Source organism: Camelus dromedarius, chromosome 35 (assembly GCF_036321535.1).
Source record: "Camelus dromedarius isolate mCamDro1 chromosome 35, mCamDro1.pat, whole genome shotgun sequence".
Taxonomy (NCBI): domain Eukaryota; kingdom Metazoa; phylum Chordata; class Mammalia; order Artiodactyla; family Camelidae; genus Camelus; species Camelus dromedarius.
In genome coordinates, this window is record NC_087470.1 from 15,730,844 (window position 1) to 15,756,231 (window position 25,388).

Consider the following 25,388-nt stretch of genomic DNA (forward strand, 5'->3'; position numbering starts at 1 on the left):
GGCATTTCCTCTGCTACACCCCACGGACCTCTCCAGGTCGCCAACGGAGGGTCTACGCCAGGCCTTACCCGTGTGGCTTCTCTTGTGGACCATGAGAACATTGGGGCCGATGCAAATTATCCCACAGACATCACACTTTAGTTTGCCGTTCGGAAGTCGAATGCCTCCGGCTCCTGACAAAGCTTTGTGGCCTTGGGCACTGTGGGAGCCATTCATTTTCTCTCCCGAGGCATCAAGCATTCGTAAGTCCTCTGCACACTCTTCACCATTCATTTCACAGGCACGCCCATTCTCTTCATCACTCTGAGTCTCTACTTTAACATTACCGGCTGAAAGAGACAACACAGGGTGCCGCTCAGTGTCATCGCAGGAACAAGGCAAAACAGCACAACAGCGAAAGGAACAACCCAGTGGAAGCAGAGGGCTTCTAAACGTACAGCAGCGGTGACCGTGCAACCGTGCGACCGTGGCCCCGAGCTCCGGGCGTATCGACCCACCGGGAGATGTCATGGGTTCGGGACCACTCGCCTGTCCTTTCCAAAGGGCTGAATGGCAGGGTGTGCAAATGCACAAAAAGCCTTTTTATCAATTCTCGCTTTCAAGTTGGGGGGCCTCTGAACACATTAAGGTCACCGGGTGCACAGGGACAACCTTGTAGCACCTCCGGAGTGACCTGAGGCCAAGTTCTGTGAGCCAAAAGCACCCCTCCCATCAACAGGTGAGGACTGATCACGTGACTCATGACTTCTCAGTGGAAAGGTCTGAGGAGTAGATTTCAGCGTATCAGTCTCTTCCCGTTCCGTTTGGTTCTGTTTTCTTAAGGGTGAGCCGCGTGGCCCATATGGGGTGACAGCGTCCCTGAGGTGTGTGTGACCTTGTTTGGCAAAAATCCCTAGAAAGTGCTTATCAAGCCTGGAAAAAACCCTCACTTTCCGCTGCTACCTTTTTTGTTTGTTTCATGGGTTGATAAACGTAGGGACACAACCCAGTAAACGCATACTCAGATTTCTGACCGTGGATTCCTGAAAGACTTCCGTGCGTTTGTTTTTTGGGTGCACCATCATTCTCCATCCCTTTCACCACATAATGACAATAAGCCATGTGTCCTAAAGCAGATCCATGATTTCTTAGGTTTTCTTCCAGCTCCTGAAGGGTTGACGGGGATGGTTTGTGAACGTTAAGAGGTCTCGGCTAGCTTTTCAACAAGAAAGACTTGTGCACGTGTGGGGTGAAGGGTTCCTGCTACCGAGTATAGTAACCACCGTCCACCCTGCTCTGTTTCCCCAGCATCACAATCAGGGTCATGACTGACATCATTCACGTATTTTTCTTGGTAAAGGAAACAAGACATTTGATTTGCATTCTTCTGAAACGCTGATGCATGGCTGAATCCAATGTTGGTTGGGATAACCTGCAGTCACGCTGAAAGCCGTCATTTCCATCAGAGTTAGTAAGATTAGTAAGAGGAAGTAAGTAAACTCTGCCAAGTAAAGTAACCAACGAGACCGACAGGAACCACGGCGACAAAACCTTTGCCCAACGTTGTGAATCATGGGGTTCTCCGAGCGTGGTCCCCGGGCACCACCACCAGCATCTCCTGAGAACCTGCCAAGGGGGGAAGACTCTCGGGTCCACCCCAGACCCACTGAACCAGAAACCCCAGGGGTGGGCCCCGCCCTGGTGTTGCCACGAACCCCCCAGAGGATTCCAACGGACACTCAGATGGGAGGGAACCTGTGCTAGTAACCCCCCCAGGTTCATTTCAGTCAACACATGCCTCATGCTGGGGAGGTCCAGAGCCCAGACTCTGAAGCCACAGTTTCTGGCTTGGAATCTCAGCTCCTCTCTATTTTTTTTTTTTTTTTTGGCAGAGGGTGTAGAGGATGGGTAATTAGGCTTATATTTTAATTTATCTTAAGGGCAGTGCTGGGAATGGAACCCAGGACCTCATGTACGCAAGGCACGGGCTCTGCCCCTGAGCTACACCCTCCTCCCAGCTCCACTCTTCATAAGCTCTGGGATCTTGGGTAAGCCTCGCATCTTCTCTATACCTCGGTTTCCTCATCTGTAAAAACAATGGGGGAACTGTCAGCCCTGGTCCAGTGGGAGCACTGAGAGGACATAGTGGGTGAAGAGATGCCGAGTGAGCTTAGGACACTGACCGGCACGGCACGTGACGTCACGTTTCCACAGAAGGGGCGTCTGCCTCACCCCAGGAATGGCCACCGCACTGTAATATTGAACCCTGTAATATTTAACAACAGCCCTATAAGCGAGGCACTGTTACCGCATTTCACAGCTGGAGGAGCTCCAGCACAGAGACGTCGAGCAACTTGCCTGGGGTCACACAGCTGGCAAGCAGCGGAGCTGGGAACGGCTCCCGCGCCCGCATTCCCATCTGCTCTCCCACCCAGGATTCCCCCTGAGCTCTCTGGAGAGAAGACTTGTCGACAAATACGTGAGTGGAACCAATGAGCTGGACCACAGCCCTCACTGTGGACAAGAAGATTCCAGAACTGAAGGGCCACCTGTTTCCATGCGATCCCTGCATCCCGTCAGACTGTCCTGAGACGTCCAAGATTCCCAGGAGCGGCCTGCTTCTCAGCGGCCACTGCTGGGCTCCCCCGGCCTCCAGAGACAAGGGACCGAGTCCTGCAGACACGGCGGGGACAGGAGACCAGGCAGCCAAGGATGCTCCCGGCCTCGGTCTGAGCTCTGAGCTCTTCGGACTCGCGTTCTCCGCCACGTGCTGGTTAGCGTTTCAGGTGGAGGCTAATTCTACACCTAAAAGACCTCTGCACCCCTTAGCCCAGGAGTACGTTTAATCAGTCCGTCGGCTGGCTTTTAAAGATGAGATGGGGGCTTCGCAGAGCCCAGTGGAGCGAGTTACCGGAGCCGAGATGCGGGGCTGCAGCTGGGGGACGGGGCCCAGGCAGGTGGACGAGAGCCCGGACAGCTCCCTCGGGATGGTCCTCCGCTCGGCTCCGCACAGAGCCGGCCCCTGCTTTCCCCAAAACGCACATCTGCACAGGCTCACCTGCCAGAGACCCCCGCTGGCCCTGCCTTATTCAGACAGACAGGGCGCCCTGTGGCCTGTGCCGTTGGGGACGGTGTGGCGCCTTCAGGGGGAGCAGAAGGGAGCAGAAGGGAGCAGGGATGCAGCAGGGGGCTTTGAGTTCTGACATCTCCCACGCTGGCAGAGGAGGGCACGGGTGTCAGGAGGGAAGGGGACGAGGACAGAGACGGCCAAGGGCAGGACAGAAGTGGCCTTAAATATCCCAGGGGCCCTCCAGCCAGAAGGCTTGACACCCGTCACTCATTTGACCAGTGGTTCTTGAAGGCGGGTCTTTGCCATTAACCACGCCAGGCGACGTCTTCTCCGAGAAAACTATATTAATAGAACCAAAAAGAAGCTAGGAGATGGAAAGGCGTGGGGGGAGCTGGTTGTAAATTGCAGGAACAGGCAAGGTTCGAAGAATAAAGTTGAGGATGCTGTGATGTTCTGGGTTTCTGAGATGAAGCGTGCCAACCGACCCCCACAGCGTGGACCCCCAGATCACGGAACCATAAATAAGAGGGGCTGGCCCGAGGGCTCCTTACAAGAGACGCCACGCCAGGGCACGATGGGGCAGCTCTGTGGCCGGTGAGAGAGGGGACAGGGCGCCTGCGGGGGTTACAGGTGAGGAGCACATGGCTGCGGGCATTTCCGCTTCAAGCACGTGCGAGTTTTCCCTCCATGTGGGGAGAGATGTGTCCGTCTTTGTGGACAAATGCAAACCGGGCCCTGATTCTGCCCATCGGGGAGGGTGTCCGCAAAAACGGGGTCTCTCATCCAACGAGCAGGAGCAAACGGGCCACGGGCTTATTATTTTGGAGCTGACAGACATCCGGGCATAAAACTACCCTAACACGAGGCAGACACAGTCCAGGCCTCGAAAGGTGAACTTCACAGACGCACGAGCCAGGTCCACCTGCGTTACAGTGCACACGCTGGACACGCGAGCTCGGGACAGGGGTCTCTTGGCTTCACTTATGTCCGTGTGAAAATGGCTTTGAGGGTTTTAGGGGACAGAGAACTAGGGCAGAGGTGTGGTCCGAGAAAAGAGGGTGGAAGATGCCATCTGGGGGCCTGGGTTAGTGGACAACCGGGTCCCCTGCACTGGCCAGGCAGGACGCCTCCTTCAAGACGGGCGAGCACGGCCCGGGCGGGTCAGCGGGAAGGAAGGACGTCAGAGGGGCACAGAAGCCGGTCCCCAGGGACGTCGAGGGGACGGGATGTGCGGGGCTCGGAGAAACACGCCTCGCGCTAAGAGCGGTGAGACCCCGAGCATCTCGAGCAAACAGGCTCCAGGAGGGAGGGAGGAGGTGGGGTGAAGGAGGGGTGGCCTCTGCAGGGCAGTGGCTTTGCGCAAGCCTGGCTGGCAGGCTCCCTCTGCGGGCAGCTTGTCACTCAAGGAGCCGCAGAAGGGACTGGCGCTCGTGTGCAGAGGGCTGGTCCCTGTCCCTGCGTGTGACTTGTGTGGCTCTGGGTGCCGGGGGGACCCATGATTTTGAGGCACACAAGCTGCAGAAGTCAGGCACCAGTGGCTGCCCGGACCAGGGAAGGGGGAGAGGGGACGGATGCCCGAGGCAACACGGGGCACTTACTTAAGCTGCCCGCCCCTGCACTGTCATAAGCAGACTCCCTGGGGCCCAGCCAAAGGGACAGGCTGGCTTCTGACTCCCCTCGCTTGAGAAGGCCACGTGACCAGGCCTTCAGTCTTCTCCCTTCAGACCCGCCTTGGGGAGGAGGTGTCAGTTTCAGGAACGAGTCAGTCCCCTCCAACTTGGGTCCACCCCACGGCGGCTGTCCCCATGGGAAGTGGCCAGGGCTGATGTCAGCCTCCTCCGAATTCCCAGACCCCTCCCTCCGCCCCATCTCCTTGGACCCCAAGCTGCTTAGCATCTGTGAAATGTTACACTCTCCATGAATAGAAGGGTCATACTTTTAAATCTTTTATAACTTCATCCCCCACCGCTTAGAAAAATGTCCGACTCGGTAAGATGCTGAATCGAACCGATTAAACACAGAACACGTTTCGGAGACCTCTGGACCACTCTGGCTCGCGTCTAACCCGGCAGCTCTCCCTCTGACTCCCGAGAGCTGATGGACAGGGCCCCGTGTCACTATTTAATCACGCGAAGACTGGATGTCTTCAAACCCTGAGCCAAAGCCACGTTCCTTCACAGAAGCAATTCAGAATTAGGAAAAATTAAAGTCCCGCTGGTGTATGTTTCAGAGGCCGCGTTCACAGTGATGGTGTTAGTAACAGGACGGTCTTAAGGGCACCCTCCCCGCCCCCGGCCCCGGAACCTCAGCACATAGGCAAGTTTGGCACTGAAGATTCTGCAGAATCTGGGTGATTCTGGGTCAGTGGGGCCAGAGGCCCAGATTTACCACCAAGCATCGCATGCACTCATGAACGATTAAAACGTTTTAATGCAAAGGGCAGCCCCCGCCTTACAAATGGATGGTGTCTCCCCTTCATTCTCTTTTTCCTTTTAGAATGTACCTTTAGACTTAATTGCTCAGGTAAATATTTGGAACTCAGACTGCATTTTGCCATTGAAAAGACATTCCCCAATGGGTACACTACAGTACGAGTTGAGGCCATGTGAACCTGAACTGCTCAGTATTTTCAACAGCAGAACAAGAAACAGAAATATTCCTGCCACCGGCGAGCACCTAGCAACAAATCGAAGGCAATAACAATATTTAAGGTGTAGCCTGAATGAGGGTAACAGAATGAAACTTTCAGATGAAGACATGTTTCTATGCTGCCTCTAACGGATTTAGGAAGACTTTTAAGCATTTTTAAGGCTAATAAAACCATTATTCTAACTAATGAAATGTAGGGTCCTTTCTCCTTGCAAAGATGCATGATTAGAAGTACGTTTATCCTTTTGAAGGATGGCCGCTCCGACCGGTGGGAGGTGGCACCTTGCTGCAGTTTTGATCTGCATTTCTCTGACAATTCGCGATACTGAGCATTTTTTCATGTGCCTGTTGCCCATTTGTATGTCTTCATTGGAGAATTGCTTGTTTAGGTCTTCTGCCCATTTTTGGACTGGGTTTTTGTTTTTTTTTTTTTCTTATTAAGCCATATGAGCTGTTTATATATCCTGGAAATCCCACCCTTGTCAGTTTCTTCTTTTGCAAATACCTTCTCCATCTTTTAAAAATATTTTTTTCCTATTCATTGGAGAACTGCTAGCTTGGGAAGGGATAAATTGGGAATTTACAGCTTGCAGACACTAACTGCTATGTATAAAACAGATCAACCAGGTCCTCCTGCAAAGCACAGGGAACTCTAGTCAACACCCTGTAGTAACCTGTAATGAAAAAGAATATAAAAATATATGTATGTGCAGGTATGACGGGGACATGACGCTGGGCACCAGAAACTGACACAGCACAGCCAACTGATGATACTTCAATAAAAATAAAATAAAAGATACGTTTGGCTGCTGAAAAAAAAGATGTTCACCCTTCTTTGATGTTTTAGGCTTTGAAGTGGAATGAAATCAGGGGGGAGCGAAAAAAGGTGGCCAGTTTGTGTTTTTAATTTTCAAGAAATAAGAAAAAAGAGACGAGGGGTGAGGAGGGTAATTCTCCACCGTGACCTCTAGGTGGTGATGTTGGCCCCAGAACAGCTGGGTTGCTGTTTGGGGGCGGGAGGTGGGGTGGGGGTGGGGGTGGGGAGTGCGGAGGGGGAGGGTTACAATTAGGGTACCCGGGAGGGGATGGAGAAGAAGGAGACAAAGGGGTGCTTATAGCCTGTGAACCCAACTGTGTAATATAGAGACAGGCAGTGAATCATAACATGGTCACCTGGAACGCCTCCAAACCCTGTATCTCTGTCCACACCGTGAGTGGGGTCTGAGGTCTTCACCAGAGGGTCGGCTTCGACGGTACCAGATGCCCGAGCCTTCCTCAGACTTACTGCAAACACGTCTTAGAAGCTATCGCCTTGCTCTTTTATTATTATGATGATGATGTTTGCAGCGGGGAGGTAATTAGGCTTCTTTATGTATTTTTTTAAATCAATTTTTTGCTCGTTTTTTTCAGTGGGGGGGCTGGGGATGGAACCCAGGACCGCGTGCGTGCTAAGCACGCGCTCTGCCCGTGAGCGGCACCCTCCCCGCCCTGGTAGCGTGGTGTTTCATGTCACCGTATAAGCACACACGCACGTATACGCAGACACACGCACACTTATACAGACTTACGCGTACGTCTCACAGTAAACATCAAGCTGTTGTTTTTAAGCGAACTCACGGAGACATGAGCAAGAGAAAGATTTCTGCAAATTTTACAGACTGGAAAAGCAGCCAATCGAGGTTATGAGAAAAGGAGACGGCTCAGGCTGACAGTGCAAAACCTTGTAGGTACCAAAGAGTTTCTGATCACCAGGATGTCACAGACCTGTCTTAACTGTTACTGACATCTTTTAGGACAGTGTGTACTGTGAATGGTATACCAAGCACCATGTGCCTTCTCACGCTGCCTTATAATAATGCAAAATTCCCTGATGCAGAGTCTGCAGTCCTAAAGGGGGCAACCCGCTTGCATTGCTTTAAGCATCCGGCTCCCTGCACCTTTTAGAGAAAGCACTCCTCACTCCTTCAAATACTCCTTTAGGGATGTTGCCCAAATGTGTTTATCGCCCTCTCTCAAACCTAAAAAGGAAAAATGAAAGCAACATCTGCTTTTGGTCCGACAGCTCAGATCAGGAAGGTCCCACCGGCCGCTGCTCAGGAGGCGGGGACCACGGGCTAACGGCCTCGAAGCCCCGCGACGTGTCCCTTGTCACTTCTGAAATGAGCACTGAAGAGCCACAGAGGGAGGGTGTGTCTCTGCCTCCCGTCCTACAAGCATGTAAAACGCATCTTGAAAGCATGTTGTGTTGCTTAAGGGTGTCAGGAAGTCCGGCCCTCACCACCGCACTCCATCCACAAAAAAGCAGAGAATCAGAACATTAATAACAAGATGGTTTAACAGCATTTGCAGAGCAGTAATTCTGTTAATACTATTGTTACTTCTGCCCTCACTATGACCACCCTGCCGCCACAAAAGGCATGCTTTCTACAACCATCATTTTTTTTTTTAATTGAAGGATCATCAGTTACAATGTGTCAACTTTTGGTGCACAGTTATGTAACTTCTGGTGCACAGTGTCATGTCCCCGTCATGCACATACACACATATATTCGTTTATATATTCTTTTTCATTAAAGGTTATTACAACATACTGACTAGAATTCACTTTGCTTTTAATAGTCTAGAACTTTGCATACGTACCTCCTTGTGTTGTCATGCTCCTGACAGGAGACGTTTTAGTGAATAGCATGGTCAGTATTTAATTTATCTCATTTTTTTTTATCAAGTATGAAGGAGGGTGATGGAAAAGCATGCATTCACAATATTTACAGGATGGAAACGAGTATGAGATGAATACACGTGACCGTTTTCCAGAAGCAAAGTGTATACTTACGACACAAAGAATTGGGAATTATTGCACGAAAATCCCCAAAGCCGTCAGCCGCATAGGCAGCTGCAATAAAGAAGGAAAAGAGAAAGCTGGGCTGTAGCAGCGTCCGAGAGGCAGAGCAAGAGTTTAAAAGAAAGCGTTATTATTATTATTTGAAAGGAACGTGTTATTACTCAGGAACAGGGCTGGACTTCCCGGAGGGCCGTGCCCACGGCATTAAATCACGCAGATGGCGAGCCCCCTCTGGTGCACTGGGGGTCTTGGGGCCGCCAACCCGGAACATTCTAGAACACTGGGAGACCCGCCAGCCAACCTGGGACAGGTGGGCCCCAGATCCCAGCATCACACCTGAGCTGCTCCCGGGAGGCACCTGCCTTCCCAAAAGCTGTGTGAACCGTCACGGGCTGTCTGCACAGCCGGGGTTCCCCACGGAGCTTTTTCTTAGAAGGTGTTTGCAGGAAATTTAGAAAACGTTCAGGCCACATATTGAGTGGGGGAACCATGAGTGTCTCCGTCCCCCTCAAAACGAAATACCGATTTCCGCGGGTCGTCTTTATCAGCTGCCCTCTTAAATGCAATCATCACCTCAGATCTCCAAGTTTTTGCTCCGTTTTATAGGTCAGAGCTTTCCTGTGTGTGCCTGTGTCCTGAGACTTAACAGAGCTGCACACACGCACGCGCACGCGTGCACACATGCCATCTTCCCTGCAGAAGTGACACCCCAGCGACTGAGTTACGTGCACAGAGTAGCTGCTCAATTAAACGCATTGTATGACCCACTGTATTAAGAGTTTCCTGCAGGACACAGACCTACTCAGATTTGCTTAAAACCAGTCTTTTTCAAACTTCTCTGGCCAAAGATCCTCCCCCACCATTTTTTTTTTTAACCGTGAAGAATTTATCAAAATATTAAGGTAATGGAGAAGCACAGTCTGGGCTACACTTCCAAAGCTATTCCCTGAAGAACCTCGATTATTTGCTAACAAAGCCTTGTTCTGAGATCATCAGAATGACACCGCCACTACCCTGTGTCCCGTCCACAGAGCCATCGTCCGGGGCCCCCCTGGGTGCACCTGCGGTCCAGGTGGTGCTGACTTCACAGCGACCTTTGCACTTCTGTCCTCACTGAGCTGCAGCCTTTTGTATCAACTTTTGGCATCTCGGTCGCTCTGGGTCATGGGGGCACCAAGCCATCGCAGACAAGGGTGGGGAGGCAAAGGGAGGCACTGACCTTTCGAAATCAGGGCCGTCACAACACACGGCAGAATATAAAATTCCCCAGTTAGGTGACGGAACAGCCCCACTTCCCTGGGACACCACCGAGATCCCTGACGGGGGACTCGGGCAACTTCCAAGGAGCCCCTCAGCGACGGGCCACGCGTGCTGGTGACGGGGAACAACGCAGGGAGGCGTTCTGGTCACTGGCCCACCGTCGGACGAGTGAAGGAGCAACGGGGCGAGACGTGAACACCGTTCATCTCAAAGCTGCATTAGGGGGAGGGTGGAGCATGTGCTTAGCGTGCACGAGGCCCTGCGTTCAATCCCCAGCCCCTCCGTGAAAAAAAAAAACCCAAAACCTAAGTACCTCTCCCACCTAAAAATAAAATGAATGAGTAAAATATACATTTAAAAAATAAACAAAAGGTGCCTTTCTCGAAAGCGTTCAAGGCAGAGGTCTTGGGGGGCCAAGTCACAGCGCTGAACACACAGAATTCGGTCGGAACGCCTTCCCTTCCCCCCACTGCTGTTTAATATAAATAGCATTGCAGGACATCCTTAGACGCTGAATGCGAATTGTTATTTTGTTTTTCCAAGAGAATCAGTTGTTTGGTTTGGGAGACCTGGCATTAAATGGAAAGTTGTTGCCCTCAAGAGCTGATGCTGTTAAAATTACAAAGAGCTTAAATAAAAAACACAAGACACAGCTGTAACCATCAGGTCGCGGCACATCCCGGGGGAAAGGCGAACTGAGCCAGTCCCTCTGGCTCGTGCTCCCTCCACGCAGTGCAGAAGGACGCGACGAGCCACCCCATCCTGTCCTGTCCGCCCCGTCCCTCCCCATCCTGCGTCACTCTGTCTTGTCAGCCCGGCACCTGCTGGGAGGCAGGCACTGGCCTGGGGTTTTGCAAATATCAGGGACTCCGGGAGCACTCTCCCTAAACTCCCTGCAGCGCTCACCACGGTCCTGCGAGGGGGGCCACCTCTAGGTCACCCGCCACGCGCTCTCCCGGAGCCGCTGGCCCCAGTGCCCTGGCCCGGGCGGTGCCCGCATGCCTGCTGAGCCCTCGAATCGGCCGCACTGCCCCTCTGCTCGCTCACGCGGGGCGGGGAGCCCTGGCCGGGGCGGGCCTGATGCGCCCCGCATCACAGCCCGGCTTACAAGTCCAGATCTCCTGCCGAAGCATTTGCTGTTCTCAAAATGGGAGAGAGGAGGTTTGTCCCACATTCAAGACGCTGGCGATCGGGGGGAAAACACACGCAGATGTGAATTTGGGAGAAGGCAGAAAGGCGCTCTGACTCCCGCACGCACTCGTTAAGGCGGGTGAGCCCGGCGGTCACGGTCAGATCGCTAGCCTCCCGTTAGGCTGTGAAGTTCCGTCCGCCGGGACCCTTGGAACGCCTGCAGGCCTAGCACTGCAGGGACTGGCGCCCTCCCCCGTCACAGCCCCAGCGAGAGGGTCCCCAGGTGAGAAGGCGGCAAAGGAGAGGTCCAGGTCCAGACCCCTGGACTTTGCTGGGGGTGGGGGGTGGCGGGTACTGGTCCTTAAGGCACCCTCTGCGCTGGGGAGCTCCGGGCTTTGTCCAAGGAGAGCGCGAACGCCTCCTGACCGCTCGCAGCAGGAGCGGGTGTCCTTCCAGACTCACAGAAGAGGGAGCTGCAGCCTGACCCCCAGACACGGAGCCCCGGGGTGCGGCGTGACTCTTGAGCTGGACCGGTTACACCCCGATTCCCGCTCGGCCAGCCCCTTCCTTGAGACTCCAGGGGCCCCGGCGTCCGAGCCGGCCCGGGGTCCTGCACGGCCCCAGCACCACGGGGCACCGCTGGGTGCTCGTGAGGAAGGAGGCAGTGACGCACCGGTGTCCCCGACTGCGGGGATGTGCTGGGCTCCAACCCGCCCCGCGTCCTTCCTTCCCCCGCGTCGTGCCCGGTTCTGGACCGGCTGTGTCTGCAGCCCAGTTCTGGGCTCAGATGAAGAGGCTCCAGGCACTGGCTCCTTTCTCCCCACTTCCCCTGCTCCTGCACAGGAGACGGGGCTCACCCCGGGGTCATCGAATCGGCGAACTCCTTACTGTGACCTCGGAAGACAGCCACTGTTCCGGAACATTTTCAGAAATCCGTGTGCATTAGAGCAGGGCTTGCAAGGGGTGAGGCCGAAAGCATCTGATTTCCTCTGGGTGCGGCTCCCAGGGCGCCCGGTCAAGCCAGTAACAGGGAGTCACTCTCGCCAGCGCTCCGGCCAGCGGCCAGCGGCCACCGGCACTCGGGTGTGCACATCCCAGCACACGTGGCCTGCGTGTGCACGCGCTTGTGCTCTGACACGCCCCCCTGGATGCCTCTGCCGGGGGCCCACCGCATCCCAGCCGTCTCTGAACCTGGACCCTCATCAGCTTCCGGGAGGGAGGGGCGGCCGTGCCCTCAGACGCAGGGCTCCCCTCCGACCCCCAAACACCCTGGTGGGTCCTCGCCTCCCTCGGGGGAGAGGGGCCGAGTGGACCTTTTCAAGGCCTTCACCCACCCGCACAGGGGTCTCAGGCTGACCGCCAGGAGGAGGAACGAGCTGGGTGGCTTCAAGTGGAACGGAACAAAATGGCCCAGGTCAACTTCGCTTTACTTCAAATTACAGCTGTCGGGTCTGCGGTCCAGAGCAGGCAACACACACGGGACTGAACGGGGCCCTGATGGGCAGACGATGGGGATGAGCCAACCTCCATCCTCCGTCTCGATACAGCCCAGCTGGGCACCCGTCCTGTTCTGTCTGTGTTTTATCAGCGCACTTCTAATTGTGCACAGCGAACATGGACAAGCTCTGAATGATAAATCTCTAAGTTAGAAGGGGGGGCACCGACAAGCAAAGACTCTCCTTCTGAAAAGGAAGACGGCAGATTCGCTAAGGATGCTCTGTTCAGGGGACGGTCTCGTAAGTCACGGCGTGGACACCCTCAGGAACCTTCCCTTCACCACCTGCTTAGACACAGCCCACCACTGCTCAGGGGGAAGCATCTGCAGGTGAAAGAACAGATTCAGGGATATGTTCTGAATCTTACACTCTTCCTGCCTCTTCCTTTAATTTTTTGAAGAAAAATTTCTTTTTGGGGGAGGGGAGGGTAAAAACAGCATTTACCTATTCAAAGAGAGCCAGTCTACGGAAACACCGAGATGAAGGGTCTAAAACTGACCCCCAGCTTCTACAATTTAGAGAAAACCAGAAAAAGGAGAAAATGGAAAAAAAAATTAAAAAACCAGAGGAAGGAAACCGAGTGCTCTGAAAAGAGAGAAGAAAAGGACATTTTCAGGCAACACACAGGGGCTGTTGGACATCGAGGTTCTGGAGAAGTAATGAGAAGCCACAAAGGTCTTACCAAGAACCAGGGGACGTGGAGGCCCCATGAGGGCCTGGGGACAGGTGAAAATTCGAGTTTTATTTTGTTTTTCCGTTCCAAATCTTGCTCTAGGGAGGGAGTAATAAAAACACAGTGGATCAGACAGGCCGGAAGAGCGAGGGAGGGAACCTGTACCAGCCAACCAAGGCCGCACGCAGGAGCGTGGCCGGTGTGGCCGGGTGGGGGGCCCGGCGGAGGAGAGTGGGCACCGCCTTTCAATGTCGAGGACAGGAGGGACCAGGCGTGCTCCCCACGGCCGTGGGGCTGGGGTTCCCCGGCCACACGGAGAGAGGGATGGGGGACGGGTGGCGCGCGGCCGTCTGGGTGTCTGCGGGGTGCGTGGGCCCTGCGGGCACGCGCGTCAGTGAGCGTGACTGTGCACACGTGGCAGATGTGGCTTTCCCGTGCTGGCTCTTGGAGCGCTCAGGCTGAGATCAAGCCCTGCTGACGAAAGGGGATGCTCTGGCTGTCAAACACGCCCGGCCTCCTGCACGGTCGCCGTGTGAGCCTTTCACACACGGAGGAGGCACACGGTGGGCTGCCCTCGGCTGTAGAAGGGGCCCGAGCAGGGCCGCCGGCGGTAACCCCCACTGCCGCCTCCTCCAGGCTGCCCTCCGGGCCCCGCAAGCACCCCTGGCCATGCCCTCCTGTCCCCGCGGCTGGCACGCCGTCAAGGCCCCAAGATCCCAGGAGCCCGGGCCCTGCGTCAGGGAGGCCAGAGATAAAGTAATCTCCCTCAGGACACACGGAGGGCGGGTCCCCTGCTGGCCCTCCCTTCCAGAAGCTCGGAGGGGGTCCCTGCCAGAATTCCAAGCAAAAGGTGACTCAGCAGACGAGGAGGAGGTCCCGGGGGAGGCCGGGACAGTGGCCAGGACCCAGCCTGCGCGCGGTGGGGTGGGCGCCTCGGGCTGTGCACCAGGGCTCACCCGTGTGCGCGCCCATGCGAGCGTCCACGCACGTGTGTGCACGTGCCAATGGCAAACGTCGTGCAGATCTAGCAAGGCAGCTCAGTGCAAGTCTCCAGCGTAACGATCCTGCTCTCACGGGGACTCGCACCCTCACAGGACAGCAGTGCCGGGGTCTGAGCACCGGCGGGCCTCCCCCTCCCCACGCCGGTCACACTGCCCCCAGCCCAGCCCGGCAGTGAAGCCCCTGCTCCCCCCGCTTCTAAACCGGGGAGCATCCTGCACACAGTGGGGAGACACAAAGCCAGGCACGGGGCAGCGTGAAGCTCTCCAGGATCCGGTGGGAACAGCTGCAAACCTGGGGAGCCAGAGGCGAGCACTTCGCACTTTCTGCTCTTCCCCGAAGGAAGTCTTTCGCGCTCGCCCCTTTCTTTTCTCCTCTCCTGCCTCCCCGCTTCTCATCATGGGCTGACTTTCAGAGCCACGTCCAACAAGCACTGTTCGCCTGCAGCGCGCCGGTCCAGGGCAGGGCGCTGACCACCCACCCCCAGCACGATGAGATGGACGTGGAGAAGGCGCCCCTGGCCCCGCCTCCCTCCACCTCCCGGAAGCTCTGCGACCCCAGACAGTCACCCGGCCACAGGCCCGGTCCCCTCGGACATGGCCCCGGCACACAGGTTGGCCCAGGTCTCCGTGCGCTCGGAGGGGCGAGGAGGGCCCGGCGGCCACGGGCCACGGACGCGTCACAGGCCTCCCTCATCCCTCGGCGGCCGGGACTTTGCCAAAACCCCGCGCCTCTCGGGAAGAACCTGAGGCGTCACGCTGTTCCTGGTAGGTGTCAGCTGTTTCCTAGGATCAGGGTCTCTCCAGAAGCCCGGTCCTCCCCTCAGGCCACACTTCTTTGAAATAAGGAAGGTCCCCCCCTTCTCCCTGGCCTGCCCGCCCCCGCCCACCCAGCTTTATGATTCAACTGTGTTTACTGAGAAACACGTGAGCAGGGCCGGTTTAGGTCATGCATTCTTCCCATTTCAAGTCCGCGGCACACCGAGCGCGCCACGTCTCGGGGCAGGGCGACCTGGCCCCCACACCCAGCTGTCCCCCACCCTCGGTGAGCTGTCACCGGGCGCGGTCACTGCGAGCAGTGCCATCCGGACCCCCTCTTCTTCCCTCCCTGGAGCAGCCCCATGAGGACACCCGGACCCCACTTTGCAAGCGGAGAAACGGGGCTCAGACAGGCCGCCTGCTGGCACCGGGGCAGAGTGGGGACCCCGATCGTGAGGCTCGCAGGTGCGCCCCTCCCTCCCGGATGGCTGCGACCCCCGGCTCGCCTGGGCCAGTCCAGGGCGCCACGTGCACCCACTGGACGTGAGGGCGCAGATGAGAGGGCTGTCCCAGAGGGAGCGAACGGGTCACCTTCCTCTGCTGCACCTCGAGGGCTGACCTGGCTTTTGCCGCCCGTGAGCCGTGACGGCCCCCAGCCTTCGACGGGTGACCTGTGTTCCAGCATCACACAGGGTGGGCGCAGAGCCCGGGGGAGCGGGCAGGGCTCCGACCAGCCCCAGAGGGCCCTCCTCGGGAGCAGGGTCGTGTCCAGCGTGGGGAGAGCCTGGAGGGACGGGCGACCCTGCCTGGACCCCAAGCAGGACAGCGTTCAACACGAGAGGCAAGAAGGAGGCCCAGTGGGCACGCAGGGCAGGAGTGTGGGTGCAGGGGTCCTCCCAGGGGCTCAGGATGTGGAGGGGGAGAGGGACCCGGGCTCCGGAGGTCTCTGGAAGCTGAGATGGGGTCCCCAGGCCACAGGGAGCCGTCGAGGCTCAGGGCACCTCGTGGTGGGCACTGGGCAGGCGTCAGGATGAGACGCTGTGGGAGGGGAGGCAGGCAGAGGGGATGCAGACGAGGCCAACGCCCCGCAGACAGACAGAAGGAAGCCGGGAGCCTGCGGGGCGGCCTGGGGGACAGGGGGTCGTGGGTTCTGGCTCGGGAAGCCCCCTCCGAGGGGCCCCAGGTCCTGAAGCAGAAACACACGCCTGCAGCTTTCCGCAGCCGCCTGGGGAGGCCGCTAATGGGAAACTCTGGGCTTTAGGGGAAAAGCATTCCAGCTTTCGCCAGAACCTGGGTTTCCAGAGCCCCACTTCTGCATTCTGCCCCCTTCCCTCCTCCCGCCTCATCCAGAAACCTCCGGGATGCAGGCCGCCGGCCCGATTGTGACACTGCGGCCTGTGTCATAGCGTAACTGCGTTTCCACATCCTCCTGGCTGCGCTGTAACAGCCCAGAAGGGGAAGCAGGCGAATAACGAAATACAGGGATGCGGGAAAGAGGAAGCCGGCGGCAGCCCCGCCAAACGCCGAGGCGCCGGAGCAGTGACGGCCGCAGCCCGGCAGGAATTGCAGCTGGCGCTCCGCGGGGCGTGCGTGTGCACACTCAACGCACGCACACGCACGGACACACGCACAGACGCACATGCACATAAACACACCTATGCACAGACGCACGGACACACGCACATGCACACACACAGACACACATACACATACATACAGACACACACTTTCATGCACAGACACATGCACACACGGAGACATGCTCATACACATGGACACACACGGACACATGCACACACTCACATATACATACACACACATACACACCTGCACATACACACGGGCACCCGCACGTACACACATACACACATATATACACTCACATATACACAGAAACCATATGCACACTCACTGACATACACACATATACACAAACACGTGCACTCACACGTACACACAGAGACTCACCCTTACACTCACACATACATACACACGCAGTCACACTCACAGGCACACACACTCACATATACACACCTACGTACACACACGCACACACACATACACACAGACACACACTCACACACCCTCCCCTGCAGCGAAGCCCTCACTCCAGCTCCCACGTGAGCACCATCTCCCGGCTGGTGGCCCGGCCGGACAGTGACAGGCCTGCTCTCAGTCGGCCGGCTGGGGACGCCGTCCCAGGTCACCTGCGTGTCGGCCCTACACGGTCCTAGACCCGGAAGCCCCTCCGAGTTCAGAGGCCGCTCTGCCACCTCCTCTCGTGTGCAGAAGGCAGCGTGACAACACGGCGGGACGGCCCTGCCCCGTGACCACACATTTAATTCTGGAGCTGGGAGCCAAAGCAACTTCAGAAAGTGTAGGTGTATTCAGGTGGACCCTGCTTGGGCCTCCAAGGATGACTTTTCAAAACGAAAACAGGCAAAGAGGGAAAAACTTGAAATCTAGGGAGAAACAGGCCAGAAACCGAGTGAACCCGTTTGCGGCATCTTCTGTCCCTGGAGATAACGTGCCATTCCCGCCGGAGGAGCTTGGAGGCTGCTCAGACAAAAATCCTTATCTGGCATTTCCAGGGGCCACGTGGCGAGGGGGTGCGGGCCGGCGGGGCCCCTCAGCCTCTCCTGCCCCCCGAGCTCAGACGGAAAGCTCCCTGGCGGGGCGGGTTCGAAAACGAACGCACCGCGTTCCCTCGTCCTTATTCTCCACGAACTACTGTTGTTCTGGTGGAAACCCACTGGTTATCTCTCGAGACTTTCCACGGACTGGTCCCCTCCCAGGGCCGGTCCTTTCGAGTTCTCTCTGCAAGTTAACACGTTGCATTGCCGTGCATCCAGCACGAGAGGGACAGGGTCCCGAGGGGACCCGGGGCACCCCCTCAGCCTGGGGGCTGCTGGACCGCACCCTGGACGGGCTGCTGGGGATGCTGACGGGGCCGGCGCGGCGATGCGGGCCTGGGGGTGGCTGTCCTGCGCATCACCCTCTGTCCTGCGGGCCGGCCTCCCAGCCGGCGGGCGGTCGTGCCCTGACCACCCCCGACAGCCTTGAACACCCGGCTGCCATGGCCCAGAGTCGTCTCAGCTGCATGTCCCCACGTGAGTCTCTCCCTGGAGGGGGGGAAGGAGAGCTCTGGAAGGGGCGAGGCCCCTGTCTCCATCCCCACCCAAGGCCCGGCCTGGCCTGGCCCCCTCCACACCCCAGGACCCCATCCTCCAGGCTTCCTGGCTGAACTGTGCACCGCACACCAGTCCCATCCCCCCAGGACGCTTTGGACACGGCCAGCCCAAGCACGCCACCTAAAACCAAGACACAGCGTCTCCCACCCCAGGCACACTTCAGTTTATCCAACATCTCTCTGCACCGTGGAGGCGGCCACACGCACCCTTGGGACAACGGTCTCTCCCCAGGGCACTGTTTCCTCTTAGCGTCCTTTCCAGTCCCAGGACAAGGAGCAGGCGTGCTCGAGAGGGTCCCTTGGGTTTTGGTCAGTTGGTTCCACATCTCGGACACCGGGGATGCTGGCCCTCCGCCGGGCAGCCCTCGGCCAGGGCGGGGCACCGCGCTCAGCCTGGCGCCCAGGGGCCCTGCAGGCGTGGGGGCCCGCCCACAGCAGGGGTCTGCACTGCCTCCCTCCCTCCTTCCCGCCCAGCCCCTTGCACCCTCCCCAGGCTCATCCCTTCAGTGAAGTGAGCTGTCGGCTCAGAGCACTCACATCCGGCCGCTCTGGAGGGCACCGGGCCGGGAGGACCACCGATCTCTTCCCGGGGCCGGGACATCCGAGAAGGAGGTCTTCGCAGGCACGAAGGACAGACCTGGTGTTCTGAAGCCTGAGTTTCAGAGAAACACGGGGCAGCGCCATCCGTCCACGGGAGATGCTCCCGGAAGGAATTCCGCCTGCCCTGCCTCCTTGTCACTCAGACTTTTAATGCGACCCCCTTTATCCTGGCTCTGGGTCAGGCTGGGTCCCTGGCGGGAGCGGCTGTCCCTCCTTGTAACAGACGGAGAAAAACACAAAGGAGGGCTGACATGTTCAGGTTTGGAGACTCATTGACCCATCACGGAGCCACTGGGGCCAGAGAGACCCCGTCTCAGGCTGAGGCCCCCACACTTTGGCCTCGGTGTCCCCATTAGAGGACCGGCTTCCATGTCAGTTGCTGCGTTTGGTGACATCAGAGAGCCCCGCGCGTGACGGCTGGACAGACTTCCTTCTCTTCTCCCCACCAAGGGGCAGTGCAGACGGCGCAGAAACCCAGCCAGAGTTCAAGGCCAGACGGATGTGTGCAGGCGGGTGGGTGACCAGCTCCAGGCCCGCCCTGCGGAGGGGCAGGGGTGGCCGAGGGCCTGAAGGCTAGCACGGCGTGGGATGGTGGAGCTGAGGGAAAGAGAGTCGAGGTCCTCTCTCAGGAGGCCTGGACGCCTGGGAATGCGGGACTGCAGCTTCCAAAGACGGCAGAGGACGGCCCCGTGCCTGTCCGGTGACCCCACGACTCCCGCGGACTCCCCACCCCCAGCTCCCCCAGCCGGGGCCTTTTACAGCGAGATTCTACCTTCTCTGCAGGGAGGAGGGATTGGGGAAGCCACAGCCTGCCTGAGGGGCAACGCTTTATTTTCAGGAAACACAGGTATTCACAAGTCTAAACGTCGATAAGAAGGAAAAACAGACACGGCGTGAAATTCACGGAAAGTTTTACCCAAGATCTGTCAAGCTGAGGGCCAAGAATAATGAAGTTTCTAATAAGGTCATAAGAAGACGTATTTGCCCATCAGATAAAGAATGATCGCCAGCCTTTCATTTCGACGTGGGGGCTTCAGGTCTAAGCGACAGATGCACGATGAAAACTTAAATGGAAAGGGTCTGAATGAAGACCAAGGAGGGCGAAAAACTCAAAAATGCAACCGTGGGAACTCGAGCATCTCCCGCTCCCTGGCCCGCAGACACACACTACTGCGCATACAGCAGAGACACAACACGTGTCTTCTGTAGAGCGCATGGAAGTGTATGCAATGCCTTGCAGTCACCTGTAATGGAAAAGAATGTGAAAAGGAACATATATGTGCATGCGAGTGTGACTGAAACACGATGCTGTGCAGCAGACATCAATGCAACGTTGTAACCGACTATAATACAAAAAAAAAAAAAAAAAAAAAACCCAAAAAACCTCTGAACTCCAATGCATGTGTTTACTCCTCGGTGAGTCCCTCCGCCCTCCCCGGGGGCGTCTGTCCCCTCACCTCCTGCACGGTTGTGGCAACGAGGAGATGGTTCTTCCTTATCTTAACACCCAGCAGATTAGAAGTTGCAAATTAGCAGGTAGAGGAAGAAGCCAAAAATGGTCACCCAACAGTTAAGGGAATCCAAAGCCAGGGTCACGTAGAGACCAGCGATAAGCTCTTTGCACACAACGACAGGTTCTGAAGCGACATTCGGGACCGACCTGGTCAGACCAGGGCATCGGGAACTTTCTGGCCCCAAGAGGACTACACATTTGCCACCTGCACCGTTACGGAAACCTGGAAGCCATCACCCACGACACTGCAGGCAGGCAGGCCTGAGGAATGTTTGCTGGGGGAGTAACTGGTAACAGAACCACCCCCCCCCCGGCTCACGGGGTTACAGTTTGCAAAGTGCGTGCACGCCAGTGGTCGCTCTGCAACATCAGAGCCAAGGCTGCAAAGAACGAGGACACTCATGGACTCACCTATGAAACAGAAACAGAAACAGATTCACAGACACAGTAAACAATTTGATGGTTACCAGGGAAAAGGGGTGGGAAGGGGTAAGCTTGGGAGTTTGGGATTTGCAAACGTTAGCCACTAAATACATAAATAGATTTTTTTTTAAAAAAAAAGGAGTCTTCTGTAGAGCACAGAGAACTATGTTCAATATCTTGCAATAACCTTTAATGAAAAAGAAGATGAAAAGGAATGTATGTGTGTATGTGCATGACGGGGACATGGTGATACACACCAGAAATGGACGCATGGTAACTGACTGCACTTCAAAAATAATTTAAAAAGATTATTCTTAGCAAAAAAGAAAGGAAGCTTGAATTAATAAGAAAAGGTGAGAGTATTTTCAAGATATTCTTATAACAGGGTGTCCAGCAGTTTCTAGAAAGATTTCTCATGCAGAGGGCTTGAGTAAGTTGAAAAATCTGGTCACAAAGGAACGCTCCTTCCCCGAAAATTCTAGAGGAAGGGGATGTTGGCCGAGGGGGCCCGGGACCACGAATAGGAGTGTCAGATGTGGGATCAGGCCCAGCCATCACAGGGGTTCCAGAAACTTCTGCAGCAGCTCGCTGCCCCGTCTCACGCGCGGCTGGGACAGCCCGCTCTCCTCGCACGTCCAGTCCTGTGCAAAGAGCCCGCAGGCGCGACTACAGCTCCGTGCAAAGCATGCACGGTCTTACAGAAGCACCACAGGGGTTGATGTCGCTCACCTCCAGGGTCCTGCTGCCAGGAAAGCAGACATGGAGGAAACCCAGAACATTCTGAGATTAAAAACAGGAAATGGGTGAATTCAGTGCCCCTTCTGGGAAATGATGAAATGAAATGTGTTTCAACCTGAAGGTGTAACCATGCAAAACTGAGTTTATCAAGGTTATGAAGACACACGACTCCTCCTGGCCATAAAGTGACTTTTAAAAATGAGCCATAGCAGCTCCTAACGCGGTTAAATTCACCCCTCTCTCGTCATCAAACCAGAAGGTGCTAAAGGCTTGAGGCTTTTCTACTAAGAGACAAAAAAAAAAAAAAAAAAAGAAGCTTGGGTCTTTTCCACTAAGAGACAAAAAAGGGAAGGTGGCTAACGGACAACTGTGATGTGCTGGGAATTTTAAGCCTCTCAAATCAGAACTCAGCAAGTTTCCGATTGGCTGGTTTTGTTCGGAGATGCACGCACAGCCTGAATGGATCAGCTAGCCGTCGTGTGAGAGCACCAGCCCCTCGTGCTAGAAAGGCAGCTGGTATTTTTAAAAGCAGGTCCTTAACAGCCAGTGAGCCAACCACAGACCTGCCGCTCTCCAGCTGCCGGTGGCCAGCGCGCTGTCCGGGCCGGGCCCGCTGTGACCTGCCGGGCCCCGGGGACGATGTGACACCAGTGGCCCCAAGATTTCTTCTCCCAGCTTGACACACGGCGGTTGTGCCATCGCCCCAAAGATCTCCACTTATGAGTAAATGATGCAAAAGCGAGAGGAAATGAAAGAACAGAAAATGATGGGAAATCCAACAGCACAAGTGTTTTGCACTTCACTGGCACGTTTCTAACGGCCGAGAAGCAGGCAGTCATCTGCGCGTGATGGGAAGGCCGCGTCGGGGGTGGGTGGGTGTGGTGGCTCTCAGCAGCCCCCTTGCCCTCCCGGCTGCCAGCCCCCCAGTCCCGTGGCGGGGTCTCTCTCCTGCTGCAGAGTCACCTGGAAGCAGGTGCTCTCTGGTGGTCGGCGGGGAGGGTCCCCGGCCTGGGGGCTCAGAAGTGCCACCTGCTCACGTCTCTGAGTCCCCAGATGCACCCTGAAAGTCACATGGGCATCTCCACCGTGAAAACCAACGGAGGTGGCCACAGCGGTGACAAGGGGAGGTCTGCACGGCCTTCCTGAGAAACAGAGCGTGGCCGTGACAGCTGGGACCCCAGGAAGGCGCCCCCGGGACGCTCGGGGAGAAGAGGCAGCGGCCTCAAAGCCACGTGCTTGCCCCAGGGACTCAGCCCCCCCAGGGTCCCCCCATCACTGCCATTTGCATCCATTACCCAGTGTCTGCTCTGCCCAATGCCTCAATTTGACCTGGGGACTGTTTGCTTCTCACGTGGAGCCTTGTCCCCAAATTTCGTATTTCCAAACCTTCTTTCTGGATGAATTTCCAAAATTAACAAGACAAGCCGCCTTGTTTCCAAAGTCTCGACTCAAACTTTGCCCGGAGGGTCCATGCACCCCAAAGTTACTGCACACGATCCCACAACATGACTTAAAATAGAAGCATGAACGCCCCCGATGGGATAGGGTTCCAGTCCAGGGGACACAGGCCACAAGATGTCTTGAGGAAAGGCGAGAGATTCGCTGGCTTAAACTGGCAGTCACTGGTGGGGGAGGCAAAGCCAGGGACACCCCCACCCCAGCCCACTCGCCGTCACCCCCACGGCTGTGACTGTCTCAGGAACACGTCTCCGGGAAGCTGTGTCTGAGGCCAGACCACGCAGAGCCTGGAGCCGCGGGGACACTTCCCGGCCCACGGTTCTGTCCCCCGACCCGGTCCTCTCTCCATCAGCCTCTTGGAAGTCTGCCCATTCTTGGGGGAACAGAGCCATGTGTCACGTCTTCCAAAAAGCCTACACGCTTTCCACCAAAGCTGACTCTGCCCCTCGCCTGTTGTGGTCTCCTTCCTGCCTCCGAGCCCCACTTGGACGGCAGGACAGGGCTGTCCAAGGTGCCACTCAGCTGGTAACCCTGAGTTTCGCCTGGTGGCCTAGCTCACAAACACACAGGCTTAAACTGAAACGGTAAAACCGAGAGTCAAAAGACTGAAAGGTTGAAGCTGTGTGATCTGAAATCAGTCACTCAACCTCGTTACCTGTATAAGCAACCCTGTCCCCCGGGCCTGGGGAGGCGGGATGACTCTGGGCACTGCCCGCCCCCTCGAGGCGCGGTTAGGGTCCGCGCACGTGCTGGGAACGCGGCCATCCAGGGAAGCAGAGGCAGATGCCCCCGCCCACCTGTCCCCACCACCGTGCCCCCTGCCTCCCTCCAGCCGACCGGACGTTATCCAGGAGCAAAGCCAGCATCCGCAGAGCGCGACGCGGGTGCATTTCTCCCCGCGGGTGGGTACCGTCACCGCGGCACGTGGCGACTCCCTTCTGAGGCTGCTCTGCCCTGGCCAGCCCCAGCCCTGCTTTCTTCTTTTCTCGTTTTCCTTGCCCGCTCCTGCCCGCATCCGGACGGTGGCCGGGCCCCCCGCCACGTGCGCAGAGCCCCCCCGCCGCCGCTGTGAATGATGCGCAAGGCTTCAAAACCACCGCACAACTGTCCTGTCCGTGGCGCTGTGGGATCGGGCAAGCAACACCTTACAGAGGTGTTTCACCTCCAAGAAGGTGCCCCGAGTACCTGTTTCTTAATGTACACGTCCCACTCTCTTTTTTCTTTTTTTAAGGAAAGAATTTTTGCCCCTAGCCAAAGTGCGGGGCGCTCAGCCACTCCTTCCTCTTCGTTTCCTTTGTCCTGTGAGGACCCCCCTGAGTCCCTTCCGTGGACCCCGAACAGCCATTCGAAGACGTCAAATAAGTTATTATTAATTTTTTTTTCTGACAAACTCAACAAATGAATTTCTTTCCCTGTTTAACAGTCTGGGGGGCGGCAGCCCAGGTGGGTGGGCAAATGGACAGATACGTCCCTCTGAGATGGGAATTCTCTTGCAAACGCCGCTGGCATTTCACAGCGAAATCCTGGAGGCTGGTCTCTAGCCTTTATTTTCTCTGTTCTTCCTAAATGAATCGCATTCTTCAGTGGCAGGGAGACATGTCTCCGTCCCTCCCCTCCCTGCTCCTCTGCGGGTCTTCGTACGTGAGCCTTCCTGACCCACAGCGTCGGGAAGTGGCAACGGGCAGTGGTCCCACCGGTGACGCCTGCACGAACCGTCACAAGCAGGACCGTCCACACACCTGGTGCCGTAAAGCACACCTCCCACCTTATCTCCCTTTCCCTTAAGCTTTCGAAGAAATCCTTCTGTCGCGATGGTGCATCTCCTGCGCGCACATGATTTGCAAAACGACATGATAATGACCCCAAGCATTTCATCTGAGCTGCGGAGATTCGGGATCGCAGGAGCTGATCGATCCATTTGCTCAAAGGCAGCATTTCCATTTACAAAAGTCAAAATTCAACTCAACTGAAGGTCTGACAGACTCGGTGGCTTTTAAGACTATCTTTACCGGGGATAGAGGCGGGCGGAAGGCGTGCTCCAAGGGTGCATTTTTCTGCGCTCTCTTCGATGCACGGTGTGAGCTTTGCCTCTTTTAAAAAACTTGCAAAAACTCTGTTTTCAACGGTTTAAAAGTAAGGCTTTTTGACCTCAGGCGTGGTTGGCCGACAAACCGCCATGGACCGATTTCTTTTATACGAGCCTGTCCTGACAGCAGGGCCAGGGATGGGACAGAGTGGCGTCCTTGGCAGCCCAAGTATGCTAATTTCATCTTCAAAAAAATCATCTGAATTTTTTTTAAAGGCTCCATTTTCAGCGGGCATTGCGTCAAGGTGCAGTGGAGCCAAGCATGGAAAGAGGAGGCATGGTCTCATTCGCAACCAAGCCTGCGTTGGGCACAGACGTGCATTCCAAAAAGACCCGGACGCTGCACCAAACAGGACCTGAGAATCCAAACACCAGAGGCAGAGAGGCAAGATGAGGGGCGCAGGTGTCTTCAGAGCTGTCCCTGAGAGAACGATGCCCAGATCGGCCGCCTACCTGGGTCTGGGCTGCACGAAGCTCGCGTGCACGCACACTCTGCGCGAGGAGCAGTCGGCGTCTCAGCCTG

The 25,388-nt window shown here is 56.4% G+C and overlaps 1 protein-coding gene across 11 annotated transcripts in view; it reads right to left on the bottom strand.

Moving 5' to 3' along the window:
- IKZF1 (IKAROS family zinc finger 1) overlaps nucleotides 1-25,388 on the bottom strand; it is an 87,601-nt gene that overhangs the window by 23,717 nt on the left and 38,496 nt on the right. For 8 of the 11 annotated variants that reach the window (XM_064482358.1, XM_064482357.1, XM_064482356.1 and 5 more), the window contains exons 4-5: nucleotides 8,532-8,591; nucleotides 69-329 (exon numbers count right to left, since the gene is read on the bottom strand). The exons of 2 other annotated variants lie outside the window; for them this stretch is intronic. In XM_064482358.1, the coding sequence (XP_064338428.1) occupies nucleotides 69-329; nucleotides 8,532-8,591 (321 nt within the window). The remainder of the gene's footprint in view (nucleotides 1-68; nucleotides 330-8,531; nucleotides 8,592-25,388) is intronic. One more of the 11 variants, XM_064482359.1, reaches the window with a different exon arrangement.